This window comes from Mesoplodon densirostris, chromosome 20 (assembly GCF_025265405.1).
Source record: "Mesoplodon densirostris isolate mMesDen1 chromosome 20, mMesDen1 primary haplotype, whole genome shotgun sequence".
Lineage (NCBI taxonomy): Eukaryota > Metazoa > Chordata > Mammalia > Artiodactyla > Ziphiidae > Mesoplodon > Mesoplodon densirostris.
The window spans coordinates 20,362,104-20,378,594 of NC_082680.1; the positions used below are offsets into that span (position 1 = coordinate 20,362,104).

At 36.8% G+C, this 16,491-nt stretch overlaps 1 protein-coding gene across 13 annotated transcripts in view; it reads left to right on the forward strand.

Moving 5' to 3' along the window:
* DLC1 (DLC1 Rho GTPase activating protein) overlaps positions 1–16,491 on the forward strand; it is a 407,252-nt gene that overhangs the window by 4,565 nt on the left and 386,196 nt on the right. For 12 of the 13 annotated variants that reach the window (XR_009530776.1, XM_060085710.1, XM_060085708.1 and 9 more), the window contains exon 2: positions 7,570–8,715. Coding sequence is in view for 12 of the 13 variants with exons in the window: in XM_060085710.1 (XP_059941693.1) it covers positions 7,693–8,715 (1,023 nt within the window). In the remaining variant the exon portion in view is untranslated. The remainder of the gene's footprint in view (positions 1–7,569; positions 8,716–16,491) is intronic. The other variant, XM_060085711.1, reaches the window with a different exon arrangement.

A 16,491-nucleotide genomic window follows, 5' to 3' on the forward strand; every position in this document is an offset into this window, starting at 1 on the left:
CCAGAGGAAATCAGTCCTTTAATAGAAATGAGATCCAAAGGAAGTAGGAAGATCAGAAAGCAAGTTTAGAAATTCAGCCAGTGTTTCTTTTTATTCCCAGCAGTTGGCAAAATACCTAGCATGTCAGGTATTGTCAATACATGTTTGTTAATAAATGTTTGTGGAATAAATAGGAGGGAAAGAAGAAAGAAAGGAAAGGGAAACCATCATTGAAGAGTTGGTGTTGTGAGACTGTTTTTAAATTTTCCAGACATCCTGTAGTGATAGAATAATAATTTTTAAAGAGGAAGGAAAATAAGAGGTTGGCAAAAGTCATCAGAGCCTGAGGCCAGAGGTTAATAGCACTCTCATAAGATGACATTACAAGTTCATTAAGAGCCAGCAGAAAGCATGGGTTTCCAAAAATAGTTCAAAGTTCAGTTACACGAGGCCAGTGAGAGCAGAGTAGTAGTGAATTTTCCACAATTTAAATGGGGGTGGTGTCCTGGAAAGCTCGTGGGAAGAGACAGAAAACTGGCTCGGATTTGCATCTTTGCCATTTGAAATCCTTGCTCTATGATTTCAAGCATGCCCCATCCTACTTTGAGCTTCTGCTTTTTATTGGTAAAGTCTGGAAGATAATGCAAATATTTATATCACCGGATCATTTTGAGCATTAGATGAGACTTTGTATGTACAAATTGGGTCGCATACAGTATAACAAACAAAATTTTGTTTTAAAAAGCAGAGGTCAAATGAATCAAGAAAGAAAGAATCATGGCATTTCACCTTGTGGTCAAATCACTCATCTATATTGAAATAACATGGGCATGCAAGGGATAGTTCCAGCTCCTACTCAGCCATGGTTTCTGCAGCTAAGATCCGTCAAAAACTAAAGGAATCATTGCCATCACCATCTTTATCATCATCATCATCATTATCGTCATCATCATTTAGTATCTAGTGAGTTCTTGCAATATGCCATGGATTAAGTGTTTTACATATATTATCAGCTCATTATTATTATAGTTCAATATTATTCTCTCTCAACAATTTTCATTATTCCCATTATAGAAGTGAGAAAACTGGGGAAGACAAAACCTAAGTAACTAATGCAAATCACCAGAAAAAAAAAAAAGTTTCTTTAACAGACATCTTGCCTTCACAAAAAATAGAGGTAATAATCACTGCCCATCAATAGGTGTTAGGGATTGAGCTCGTTGCTTAGTCCTGCCAAAATTTCTCCCTGTAAAATCAGGACAATGATAGTACCTACTTCATAGAGTATTTGTGAGTATTATTACTAAAGGAGATAGTGTAAGTGCAACACCAAATACAGGGCCTGATCCACAGTAAATGCTTAATACATGGAAGCTCTTTTACTATTACTATTATCATGATCATCAAAAGTTTCTAATGCACCTACTATTACTTGGGTATATGGGACACTTGGTAGTAAAAACAAGCTCAAATGTACATAGGAAGATGACAAAATAAGATAAGAATTATAGATATTAAATACAGAAGACAAAAGTTAATATCAGAGGCATCAATCCCTGATAGGATACCAACCTAACCGAAGTAGCTAAGTTCTCAGTGATTTCATGTTCCTGATTTCAGTGAAAGTTGTACTGACCAAATGACTGAAATCTCAGTATTCTGTTGTCACCTAGCTGTCCGAGCACCTGTGTTGCTGTAGCCCTCTTGTTTATATTTGGTGATTACTGTGTCTACCCTTAGAGTGTTCTTAGAAATGATAGTAAAGTTAAAAATAGAAAGTGGCCACTTAAAGCAAAGCCACATCTCACCATGCTGATGATAAAGCATTATAATTCATGTCCGTTGTGGAACACAAGTATCTTTTTTATAATAAGGCAAAACCACATTTCAATCATATTGCTTTGCCATTAAAAAAAAAGACAACCAAACTTTTGATATCAAATTTAACTCTATTTCCTGTTGCATGAAAAATTCCAAGTGAAATAAGTTAGGAGCAAAGGCAATACTTTTCTTTGGTTATAAGGGACTCTGCAGAAAAGAGAGATGAAGTCAAAAAACCAAATGATTAATTATTCATTAATGAATTTATTTGCAGAAATAGCTAAAATACAATGTAGTTCTAGGTGCTCAAAGGGTTCTGTACCAGATGGAACACTGTTATTGAGAAGACTGTGTACTTTCTAAAAAAATAAAACATGGAATCCCGAAGGAAATACAGGTGTCTATAACTTACTGCATCCATGATGCAATATTGCCCCCCAAGACTGTGTTAATTCTGGGATCTCTTAGAAACCAATTATCCCCAGGGAAGTCTTAGTGGTATCAGACAAATATGACATTTTTAAAGATTTACTCAAATTACACGTGGTTATTTCAAAAAACGTTCTGAGAATCTGCAAACCTGGCTGACCTGAGCGGCAAAGTGGTGATAAGTCAAACACTGCCAGTATCTGTGCTCCTCCCTGCAAGGGAATTAGAAACTACTGAGGCTACATTAAATAGTAGGAAGCCGGAGGTAAAAATAGGGCACTTCAGAAATATTAACTTGCAACTTTGTAACAGCCTGTTCTTTTCTGATGAGCTGACAGAATTCTAGTGGATTGACAGAGTTAATTTCAAATTTACTTGATTCCTGGAACATATTTGAGAGCTAAGAAGGAGAAAAAACTTACCAAGCTCAGTAAAACTAATATATACATAAAAATTGGTAAACATTTAAAAAAATATTTTAATTGGGTACCTATTTCTTCATTCTTCTTCTAAAGACCAAAAATGATGGAAGCTTGGATGTGTCTCTCAGAAAAAGTGATGTACTACATAATCCACTGACTTAGCTCATTATAGATGGTTTATTCTGTAATTTACTAAGACTTTTGATGATTTCCAGACAACCTAAAGACATGGAAGCTTTTTCATATATAATATTTTAAGCTTCGTTAAGTAATTTACCAGTAAAGAATTTTAACAGGAGTTTGTTTTTTCCACAGACAGCTAATGAGGCATAATGAGTAAATTCCAGCATTTGACAAAGTATGTAAAGGTAGATGGATAATGATTTTGTGAAGGAGTAAGACAAAGATTGCCACTAAAGAAAGGAAATCTGCCTGTAGTCATACAGAGATAGGTTTTTGCATCGTTATTAAAGGTTTCTCTCTCCTAAGCCTAATTCTAGTCCTGTCTAATTTCAATTAGTTAGCATGAATATTTTAAAGAAAAAGCACTAATTGTCTTTTACTAAAAGTTGGCTACCCTGATTAGACTCTTAGAAATGCTTTCTTTGAATGTTATCTTTTTTTTTTTTGCTATTTGTTCATTCATTTACATAAAGGGATTAAGAATAATCATATCTGTCCTAGGTGTTCTCGCTGATCCTAAGCCTCTTGAATATTTGACAGTTTTGCGTTGAAAAGCATTCCTCTCATGTTATCATTGAGTTGGGGGCAGTGGAAGGTGCCCAAATGTTCCACAATTTAGTTTGCTAGATAATTTGTTCTTTGACAGCTCCATCAAGAAAATGACTTTCATTTTGACCTCCGTAAATGCTCACTGTCAGGAAGATTTGCTTTGCCATCAGTGAGCAAACATTTGAAGAACTACAATAAAAGCTGTGGCCATGTCCGTTTATATGTTGATTCTGCTGTAATCGTCTAATTCAATAAGTGTTTGGGTGGCACTTATTACATGCAAAGGTGACTCCCTGAGTGTAGGCCCAGATACATTAAGATGTTACATCCCTCTAGGATGTCCAGATTCCCCATCTCTCTCCACCTCACCAACTTGACCCTTATATTAGCAACAATGTGGGCCATTGTAGAAATGCTCCTTTCTTGGTTCAGATGCATTCTCTATTCTTGCAAGAGTGCATGTTAGAGAATTTAACCTACCTGTAATTAAAAGGAGATTATTCCCCTCATGTCTTCTCTTCTTTCTCCCAGTGACTGAGTACACGCTATGTGGTAGCTATTACATATAGATATGCATTAAAATAGTAGTGGGAGAAGAGAGAAGAGTAGGAGAAGAGTAGTAGGAGAAGAGAGTAGTAGTAGAAATTTAACATGGGATGGGTAATTAAGAAGAAAGACCTGATGGGAAACCAGAAGTAACTCCAGCCATCTAAGGAGAAAGTAGGAAAATACAGAGAAACTGGCAGTACTATTATGCCTTCTATTAAATATGCAGCAGCTGTGTGAAGGTGTTTAAAACCAACCCAGGAGTCAGTCATGTGCATGTGTGTGTGTGTGTGTGTATTTATTTGTATATGTGTATGTATACATATACCTATATATGTCATCTGTTTTCTGAAAGGATAAAACAAGATAATATATATTTAGGCTTATATTCCCAGTGTTTAGTGGACTGTCTGCAGCCCATTCGGCACTCAATAAACACTTGTTGAATAAATGATTATGATCAGGCAATGTTGCTCTCAGTTCTAAGGTACTGCCCACTTGATTTCAGCCACAAGTACTTCATTTGCACCATGTTTTCCCAGGCTATAGTATCGGCAGTAGTGATTCCCATCAGGCTCTTCTTTCCTAGGGACACTTGCCAGGTCAAAATACAAGGTGTGTGTTTATTTCAGGAGCAAGTGCAAAAGAGAGCATGATCATTTGATGTCAGACATAGGTCAGGGATTCTCAAACTAGAATAGCTTCAATTGTTTTTTAGTACAGTAACATTCAATTTTGATTAATTTTAAAATATACACTGCATGCCACTGTATGCTTATGTTAAAGAGTGGTGTTATGAAATTAACCCAAACAATAAATTTTAAATCACTCTGTGTCTAAACAGCCTATGCACTAATATCACAAAAAGCAAATGTGGGCATTTCACAAATATTTTCCAGAATCATTACATAATTAGAGGTACATAGAGTTTCTTGTAATATTAATACAGTGGTGTTTGAACACATGCATTTAAGAAGTGAAAAATCCCCATGGAAATTCACTTCATAAAATCAACACCCTGGAATGACTTACACTTTTCCAGATCCCTCATCCAAATCCTCAGCAGCTGAGCTCATTCTGAGTGAAACTGCATAAAAGTGATTACAAGAAAAAGTAGTAGAAGTTTGCAAAATAAGTAGTCGGTAATTAGAAATATAATTTTGAACAAGGCAGCTTGGTGAGAAGGCTCAAAGGGAAAGTGAGGTCTTTTACAAAGACTTCTAAATCTTACAGGACAGATTCTAGTCAATTCAGATTACTTAGAAAATGGGGCCGATATACTCCAATGTGATGGACAATATATTTTAATTAATATGGTGTTCAGCCTTTAGATCCTGAAGGCAGGTTTAAACTATAAATCTTACGAATCAGAATTAAAATAGGAAGTAAGAATAAGAAAGCTTGTTGAGATAAAGTTTTTAAAGCAATCTGTCAGACCACAGGATATGGAATGAACATTCAAACTGTAGTGATGATGGTCATAATGAGAGCTAGGAAATTTTATGTCTTCAAAATAAAGACACTATAAATTCACAGGAATGATTTGGAAATGTCCAAAGAACGTAGATTAGAAATTAGGACAGAAGGAGTTAATGTTGTGTCAAATCTATCTAATTTATAATCTCTCTTTGCAGCTAGATTGTCTCAGAACTTGTTGAACTGTCTTCCTTTGATGTTATAAAAATACTTACCTACTTGCCAAGGTTGAGTGCAGTAAGCTAATTCATATTATGGTAAGGACTTAAAGGCAAAACTTTTATGTAATCTGTTCCCCAAGGGGTTAATAAAACTCTTTCTCCTTCTTCATCAGAGAAAGAAAATCAGAATTGTCTCAACTTAAATGTAAATGTGGCTTAGGAATGACACTAATACCACTTGGCATTTCTTAAGTTAGCCTGCTCTTTCTACACTGGATAAAAATAAAGAAAAGAAAGCATCTAAAACAGAACCGCCCTATTACAACCCAACTTTGCCCATGAAAGCAGAAATTTTCTGGCCTGCATCTATGCGCTTTTTCCACTTTCCGTAGCCTCCCACACTATAATGACTTATGCATGGAATTCAGGGACTTTATATTTTCTTATGAATGCCAACATGGAAAATGTGAATGCTGACCATTTTCAAAGATACTCACAGACCCTTAAAGAAACGGAATAGTATCCAGAATGATATTTGGTCAGTCTGGGATACCAAAATTCTAGTACATTCCTGGTCTTTACAAGATGGGAATATTACCTCTCTGGCATGTGCTTAGTCAGAATAGCTTGCGATTTTTGGTGGGGAGTCAGAGTCCTTTTCAATAGACTGAAGTGACCCAAAACCAGCACTTCAGTTAATCTTGTTTATGATTGAAATCAATAAGCCAATCCATGTTATGTGCTGACAGTTCTTGTGTGGTGTAAAAACTGGAAGTGTCTGCTCTTGAATAAGATTTTTCTTTTACAGTCCAGTCATTAGGTTTCATTATGGGACAACATTTGGATTAGTCATTTTTATAAGGTTGAGTTTACATTGGTATAATTTGTTGCCTTTAACTAAGGCTTTGAATAATTTAAGGCAAAAAGGATGGATACCTGGAATGTGTTTATATTCTGACCTTATCTTATGTCTGGTTTTCTTGTTTACTTAAAATTTTATGGCCAAATGCTAACAAAAGTATACAAACTAAACTCCTTAGAAGCCAAAGAGAATGAGACTGAAATTTCTGAAGAATTATTTCAGTTGTCTTATCATGCTCATGTCTTCTTTTTGGGTCACCCGAATTCCTGTCTGAAGAGTTTAGATTTTATATCTACTAAAGATGTGTGGAGGGAAGAGGTGGCATGGATGAAGTTTGTTGGCTCTCTAAGCCTGGGTCTTAGAACCGGGGCCTACTTTGAATCCAGGCTTACCTCCTAGATGTATGACCTTGGGCAAGTTATTTAATTTCTCTAAGCTTCAACAGTACTAGCTTGCTAGCGGGTCGTAGCAGCAATGAGATGCATGTAAATGTATTTATCCTAAGGCATTTTAAGTGGTGTGTGTTATGCTTTCTTATGCATGAATTATGTGTTAATATGAGCTAAACTGGATTACTCCATGTTTCTTAGTCACTCCCTGGAGTAAATGCATTCTGGTAGTTTGGGATCTGTATTAGCTCTTTCACACACTAATACATTACACATGCTGTCCCTATAGCTCAAGTTTTGCATGAACAGTTCCCTGGTGGCCTTCAGTGCAATTCAAACCAAACAGCCAATAGATTTCTGTAACGATTTGTGTCCACAAAAGTAAATCAGGAAAGCATCTAAGCTAGAGCAACTGGTTTCTTCCAGTGAATTTTATTAGTATAGCAATCCAAATATTTTCCTAACGGAATTTTAAATATTCAATATGTATATCTTTATTCGTTAATAGATCAATCAATCCAGCTGCATTTAAAAGTATTGTTAATGATTTTCGACCAGAAATATTGAATGTGAAATTGTCTTCTACTATTAGGCTGCTTCTTAAAGAAATAACCTTATTAAGGCTATTAAATAGAAGCTTTATACAATCTCTTAATCGTTCATAGCACAGCTTAAGTGCTCTCTTTTCCAAGATATATTTTGACTTTAGAACTATATCCTGAACTATGTATATTTCTTTAATTTTTTAATAGGTGGTGCAATGACAAAACTTACTCTCTTCTTCAATCAGTGAATTTGAAGTAATCTTTCATCGTTTCATCTCCTTTAGTCTCATATGGAATGTATCCCTCTATCTGTTGTTAAACTACGATGACATGTCTGTAGCTATCAGAAAGAGAAGCTGGGAAGAACATGTGACCCAATGGATGGGACAGCCTTTTAATTCTGATGATTGTAACACAGCATGTCATCATGGACTAGTAGCTGACAGCTTGCAGGCAAGTATGGAAAAAGATGCAACTCTAAATGTGGACCGCAAAGAAAGGTGTGTTTCACTACCAGACTGCTGTCATGGCTCAGAGCTGAGAGATATTCCTGGGAGGCCAATGGGTCACATTTCAAAGGAGGTGGATGAAGATGACAGCCATGAAGGTGAAGATCAGTTTCTTTCTCTGGAGGCCAGCACGGAAACACTAGTGCATGTTTCTGATGAGGATACTGATTCTGATCTATATCTTACAGATGATAAACAGATTTTAACTACTCAAGGGCCTAAAACGTCAGACCAACATAGCATCAAAGGAGCAGGCTCCTTAGGAAAGACGCCGCCCATCATGGAAAGTAACCAAGGTTCTTATGACTCCTGGGGAATGGCTGGTGGAGCTGATTTAGTGCTGGTAGAGGAAAAGGGGGACAGAAAAGTTGTTGACATGGTGAGTAAAAGCCTGGAGCTTTGTAAGGATATAAGCCTAAGTGAAGTAAAAGATGCACCCAAAATGAATGCATGTGATTCTTTGAATGTGAAAGATATTGTGCCAGAAAAGCAATTGCTTAATTCTGCTGTAATTGCTCAGCATCGAAGGAAACCCGACTTCCCTAAAGATGAACATGAAAGAAACACCTGCAGTGCAGTACAAGATGAGTTCTTGGCTATTCCTTGTGCGGACAGAGGACTGCCATTATTCAAAACAGATTCTGGAAGCTGCCTTCTGCAGCCTCCTTCCTGCCCTAGTGGAATGTCAGCTGAAAATGGCCTGGAGAAGAGTGGTTTCTCAGAACATCAAAACAGAAGTCTTCCAAAGGTCAACTCAGGAGATGGCATGCAGTGTTTACACATAAAGGAGACTCTGGCCACCCATGAACCCACAGATAACCAAGTCAGACTTCGTAAAAGAAAGGTAAGACGCATGCACCTATCATCTGGCTTTTGGAATTTTGTAAATATCCTTGTTTCTGTCACTTATCATTTTGCTAGAGTTAAAAAGATATGTGGACATTTCTTTTGCCCACTAGTGTAGCTGTATGCCTCAAAGAGCATCTTCTTGGGGGAAATCATCAAAATATGTAAAAATTAAAACAGGATAACCTATCCATTTCACTAATAATATTTATAATGGTTCATGAACATTCTATTTTGGAATTGTGTTGAAGACAGAACTGGTTTCACTTTCTTTGGCTGAAATTAAATAGCCACCAGATAGTTCAAAGCCTATCTAAAGAGTGATCTCTAATTTTTAGAAAGAATGTCATGGTAATTTTTAATTAAAATTGTTTATTTCAGCTTGCTTCTTTTTCCCTTTAAAAAGTATATTTTATTATAATAAAAGTTGTATAAATCACATATTTTAAATGAGCCCTTTGCATATACCAAGGCAACAGTACCCCCTCCCCCAAAATATGCTAATCCTATTTTAAATGATACCCTGGCACATTTGCTATCTATAGCTACATGAACTTTTTTTAAAACTCTTGACCAAAAATGATGAATAACTGAAGTAAATTTTTATGCTGAGGCACCTTTGACTAATCCTGTAGATGCCATGATCCCCCAAGAAGTTTCCAAGTGAGAGACACAAGGATTGGAAGGAACCACATGGATCGTGGTTTAGTTAGAGAACTCTTGACCAAAGTTTGTCATACATTTAGGATTTCCCCAGCATTCTTCCCATGTTGTAATACTCTATAATCCTGATGTAAATACAAGTACAATTTCTTCTGTAAATCCAACATGCCCATTGGCATCAAAAAAACCCTGCAGATTGGACACTTTGGTGTAACATCCTTGCCCTTCTCTTGATATAATACTAATCCATAATTCCTATTCTCCTAAGACAAAACTAAGGTTCTTAGTTCTGTTCAACTGGGGCTATCTACAATGAGAAAAAAAAATCTTCAACTCTCTTTTGGTGAAGAAATCTGGTTTCCATAAACTGTAGTTTTGCTAACAAACTAGATCAGTAACATGTCATAAGTTAAAGTGAAGTCAAGGACTTTACAGCAAAGATCAATGTGCTCAAACTACATGCCAACGGAGCTTTCTGTGCTTCTGGCGAACTCTTCCTTCCTTACATAAATTGTTTTAAAAAGTTAATGCTGCATAATGTTGTTATGATTGGACTGCTCAGGTCGCTTTTTCAGAAATGTCTATATAGTGTATCAAATCTGTTGGAGGGAATGTAGTAATGACGTAAGAAAGTATTAACTGACCTATGACATAGCTTCCCTAAAATAAGACAGACCCTGCCCAACTGCCGACAGAAACATTAAACATTCCAGAAACATATGCTCACCACTTGGACATTTATATCAATACTAAGAATGCTGGAAAGAATTTGCTCTTGGACATGTCACTATAGCATAGTTGCATTACAAGAGCCATAATTATATCTCATTTACAAGTTCTAACTTAAATATTCTATTTTAAGCATTTCATCATTCTAAAGTGTTGTGGTATTGTCTGGTGGAGTATTTGTTTTGACTCTACAACTCATTTGGGATGCTTTGTAATAAACAGATTAAGTGCAAAGTTTCAGGTTTGGAATTTACTCTGGGGAAGTATGATTGTGGGAGAAGCCTCTAGAAGCAAAGTGTGTAGGAATTTTTGTTCTACCTGATGTTGAATGAGTGTCGAAATACCTTCAAGTTGTGCACTAACCACTAACTTTACCAAAAGAAAAAACAAAATAAATTCATAAAAATATATGTACAGAGATGTTCATCATTGTATTATGTGTTACTGACAAAAAAAGATACAATACAAATTTCCATCAATAAAGGATGTATAATGATTGGTTAATCTATAGTTTGGAATGCTACGCAGCCATGAAAAAGATGGAGTGAGATCCATGTGCTCTAACTGAATGGTGCTCATGATATAGTATATGTAGAAAAAGACAGTGGCAGACCAATATTTGTAGCACATCCCAACCTTACATGATGAAATGTGTGGATACAGATACAGATAGAAATATAGATGGGTTATAAACCTCTCTAGATGACTAAATAAGAATATGCAAAATTCTAGATAAATAGGCACAAAATTGTTGACAGCAATTACTTTGAGAGAATGGAAGTAAAAGGATAGAAGCAGGGGATTTTCAATTTTTAGCCTATATAATTTTTATAAAAGGTGATAGTATTCTGGGTGAAATGCATACAATGAACAGAAGTACAAAAACAAAATAATATTCGATATATAAACTATTTGAAGCATTTTCTGCATGGCACAAAACAACCCTTTATCTATATAGTTATTATGATTATTATTACTCTTATGAAATGAAAACAAATATGAAGTTTTTCAAAATATCAACAAAAGTTTCAATCAACTACTCCAATTCTAATGCCAGTACAACTAGTTTAAAACAGATAAACCTTTTGGAGAGACACATGGACCCCATTTTCATGTCTAAAGTGTTAGGGGACTGATTCTGAAAAGAGTTGGCTTAGTTGTCTGTATCTTTTAAACTATTTGTCAACCACTGTGACAGCTTTGAGATTAAGAGCTTAGAAAAGGTGAAATAGAATATAAGCTAATAAAATTTTAGTTACGGTACTTTAATCAGCTCATTATCTGATATGAGTGAACCAAATCCTTCACAGAATTTATGAACATGAATTTTTTGTGGGAGGGATTCAGGATAAAATCAGGTTCTAAAACTTGAAAAAAAAAAGAAAGCAAAAACAGAGTTTATAAGGGTAATGCTCAGAATGCACTGAACTACTACTCTAGAGATATCATTATACTTTAGATACAAATTATCATTCCTTCAAACCTATAAATATTGGCAGGCATTTGTTGCTCAGCATGACGTATTTTTTCTTGTTTTCCAATGATATTTCTGGCCATTAAGGATAGCCACACATACTTATTAGGAGTGTCAATTGGAGATGACTGCGTTTGTAGTATGTGTAAATATTGACCTTTAAGCTAATAATTTCCTTAAATATGATGAAATATATCATTAAATTGGAGCCACTGAAATCAAAGGGAAACCAAATAAATCATGAGCAGACATCAGTAAATGAGCCAGGAAGATCGTGTGGTATATGACCAGTGCTTATAGGGCGTGGGTGGGTCTTTGGGGTAAGGGAACTGGTTAAGAGCAATTCTCAGAGACAAATTCCAAAGAAATGTGGAGGAGGGAGACAGTCTAAGAAGTGGTCTCTTCAAACCAAATGAGATGTGAAGATGGAAAATATGTAGGGAAAGACTTGAGGTTAGACTTTTTTTTAAAGAACTAGTGTATTTGTTCTTGATGGTGGTTTACTAATTAAAGAGAGTCCAAAATTCAGTCTTCCCTAGAGACTATTTAAATAGTTCCCAAACTTCTGAATAGCCATAATAGTTGTATAAATATATAAAATATTTTTATTGGATTTCATAAAGCATATTCCATATTACCAAGCAAAATAAACACAAAAGATAGTATAAAAATGATGTGAACTTTGAAAAGACACCTAATTCCACATTTGACCAAAACCTCACAGTCCAGCAGCCAACGAAACTGTATCATTTATGCTATAGATTTGACTGCTGTCACAGAAAACCAGTATAAAAGTGGCTTAAGGGCTTCCCTGGTGGCGCAGTGGTTGAGAGTCCGCCTGCCGATGCAGGGGACATGGGTTCGTGCCCCGGTCCGGGAAGATCCCACATGCCGCGGAGCGGCTGGGCCCGTGAGCCACGGCCGCTGAGCCTGCGCGTCCGGAGCCTGTGCTCCGCAACGGGAGAGGCCACAACAGTGAGAGGCCCGCGTACCGCAAAAAAAAAAAAAAAAAAAAAAAAAAGTGCCTTGACTAACATCTTTCTCTCACACATATATAATTGGGTATAGGTAGTTCTGGAACAATATGTAGGCCTTATGTTTTCAATACCTTCGACCCTCTTATCCAACTGCTCTGCCATCTTGAGCCTTTATCCGTATTCAAATCAGTAAGAAGAGGAAAGGGTGCAGGAATGGCCACACCCCTGGGTAAAGGCAAGACCCAGAAAGAGTACACTTCTTTTTTTTCCCCTCATATTTCATGTGCTAGAACTTAGTTGTATGGCGACACCTAGCAATAAGGGCTGAGAAATGGAGTCTGCATCCCGGGCAAGGTGTCTGTTGAAGATTCTATTATCAAAGAAGAAAGAGAAAATATTTCTCTAAGGATAACTCATAAGATGAGTATGTTGAGGAACAACACCTAACATAAATATATTCCAGTATATCATGGCAGGTTGTGAATGAAATAAACAGGCTGTGTATGTGTTCTGTGGTATCTGTATAAATACTTGACGCTTTAACTTCACACTGCAGAATACCTTTCCATGTTAGGAAACTATTTTATGTGTGGAAGTGATGTGGATCAAATGCCATACTCTTTCTTATGGAAAAATTGCTCAGGACCAAAATATTATACTGTATGTACTGTACTTTATCTGTGGACAAATGTAATACATTGATTAGCAATGACTGAAAAAAATCAAATATTATCTCCTTACCCTATCTTTAAAATATGTACGTATTTGATAAAAGCACACCTATACCTGAAAAGACTTTCTCATTTCTTGCTATAACCTTCCTGATCCTTTCTATCTCCTGAATGCCTATATGGGAGCTTTGTAGCATGAGAAAGATAACATTGACCAATGGGTGACATAAAGAACATAGTAAATTATGCAGAAGATGGAATGGACCAAGATAGGAGGTCAGCTAGAAAAATATTAAAGGGAAGGGAAAAATTGTCTAAGAAATAAAAACCTAAAAGATGGGTAAACTGTGGCCCCAACACTGAATGAAAGCAAGGACTAGTGGAAGAATTAGAGTTTGTTAATAAGCCTAGTATCAGTTGACAAAGAGGGAAGGGATGGGAAACAGAGTAAAGTATACACAGCTCCGCAGATAGATTCATAATGACAGTATGATTTTACATGAAGGTCACACTGGTTTTAAAGACACAGGCTTATTGAGCAGATTGTATTGTTTTTAAACCTTTTCCCCTAGTTCTAACATTAGGGCTGGCAGAGAAAAGTTGTTACCAGGTGGAAAGACAATGTGTAGATGGATAACATCAGGTCTTCTCAGCCATATTTTTAACTGGATTTGTGTCCCAGGTAAAGCTGGTACCTTTTTGAGTAGCTCATTTTGTGTGTTAAGCCACAGAAAACCATCAGATTTTTTTCATGCTATTTAAACTGGGTTTTTGGCTCATAAACAACTAGAAAGCCAAAAATATATCTGCAGGTATTTGGGGCTCAAATATTTTGCCTCATAGCAAACATAATTCCCCTAAATCCAACCAGAAATGCAAAAACATTTAATTATATGATACAGGATAACGCTAGATACACTGTCTGGTAAAATTAATCAGTAATTAATATTGAGCATCTTCAATATCCCAGGTCCTGTTCTGTGGACGTGTCATACCACCATGAGCCAGATGGTAGAGTTCCTTACATTGTGAAGCACATAATCCCTGAAACACTGCTCAAGTCCCCAAATAAGGCTTTTGTTTCACTAACACATAAGGCCAGCACTGAGGCAGGAAGCATTAGTGAGAGAGAAGGAGAGTGAGGGCACAGGAGGAGTAGGGCCGGGGAGAAGAAGGAAAACAGGAAGAGAGAGAGAGAGACACACACAGAGGGACAGAGAGAGAGAAGGATGGGCTAAAGTAGGGTACCAAGGGAAGCACCGGTCAATTGCAAGGAAAAGCAATGATACAATTCCTTGACAAAAAGTGGATTTGTAGGGCTTCCGTGGTGGCGCAGTGGTTGGGAGTCTGCCTGCCGATGCAGGGGATATGGGTTCGTGCCCCGGTCTGGGAAGATCCCACATGCCGCGGAGTGGCTGGGCCCGTGAGCCATGGCCACTGAGCCTGCGCGTCCAGAGCCTGTGCTCCTCAACGGGAGAGGCCACAACAGTGAGAGGCCCGTGTACCGCAAAAAAAAAAAAAAAAAAAAAAAGTGGATTTGTAGGAGGCTATAATCAGACTCTATCTCAACATGATGCAGTTGTGGTTATCACCAGCACAGGTTTAACAAGGAGACAAGTAACATGATTTTGACTTCCACAGTTATAGAGCAGGTGGAGACAAATAATATTTCCTGCCGTTTCACAGGAGGAACTCTGCCGACTAGAGCCAGCCCTCGTGGGTTGTGTCTCCACCAGGCTGAAGGTGAAGACCGGATAAGCTCATATTTCAGGATCCTCAAATGTCTTCACCTTGGAGGGACTTTCCCCAGTTTCCTCAGCCAAGTTAGTTGCTTGATTCTCTTCACCCCCAGAGGACTTATTCCTATTAGAATGTTTACTGCAAATGCATCTGATCCCACCATTGCTAATGAAAATGTCAGCTCATCTGGGGAGAGTTTTATGTCTGTAGCAATTTAATTTTGTGTCTATAGCATCCATCTCAGAGCTTAGAACCCTGTTCATAAGTGTTTAAATGAATGAATAGCCATGTCATGGTAAAGGATTTACTTTCAGAAGACAATATCAGGAGTCAAGAACCCAAGTCATAAGGATACAGAAGAAATGAAGTCATACAACCAAAATCAGTGATCAGTTATCCATAATCTCCTCTCTGTTCTCCCTGCTATTTCCATGCTAAAATAGGGCATGAGGGGACAAGAGGGAGGGAAGAATGATGTAAAATCTGGGTCTCTGAGGCAACCTTCAAATTTGAGATGATTATTACCCTTTGCCACAAAACAATTAATTGTCACTAAATAGTTATATAGCCATCTGAGTGGTAAACGTTATTTAGAAACTACTCAGTTGTCTCCTGAAAGGAGCGGGTAAGGGTGAGTGTAAGGAGGAAAATATTAGAATATCCGTTCACATTTATTTGTAATTTATCCTTTCACTTTGTATATATTTTATAAGACATATGATATATTAAATGAACGTATATGTTATAATTTATAAATAAATAGCATACACATCCTCCCTGAAAAGTACATAATCAAAAATGTTGGGAGGCCACTGGTTTAAAAGATCTCTAGTTTTTCTGGTTAATGTCATTGTGAGGACATTGGGAGTAGAAGAGAGATGACAGGAATAACAGAGTAAGAAATTAAAAGACACATGAATAAGGGAGAGAGAGGGACTCTTGTTCAGGGAGTACCAGACAATAGTAAATTTATTTTTAATTTCTGTTGTGAAAACCACATAAAGTAGGGACATTTGATGCTAGATGCCTTTAAGGCAGAAAAATATACTGTGAATGAGAACAATTATATTTGAAGTGTTTCTTGTTCCAGATATTTTTGAAAAAAAAGTAGTTATGATGTGTGATGGGCCTCTGATCCAAGCAGTGACTTGGACCAAAACTGCAAATTTACATTGTTAGTAACAAGATCATTAATAAGTTCACATTAACCCAGCATCAGCTTTTGTTGGAGCAAGAATTAATAACTTGTATGATGTTATTTTAAATAATTAATGGGTATTTCAGAGCCAATTGCACATTAGAAGCTATGGTAATAGTGAAACTGATTTAGTTTCTTCCTGATGGATTTCTGTTGCTATAAACCAGGACCAACTAATTACTCTTTTAGTACCAACAAAACTAGCATAGGTTTTGGCTGCCTCCCTCGAAGAAATGCCAGTATCCACAAAAGTGGGGATAACTAGCAAAACCTACAACACAGAGCCCTGCCTCTGTTATCTGGGCACTAAGCACAATGGTGC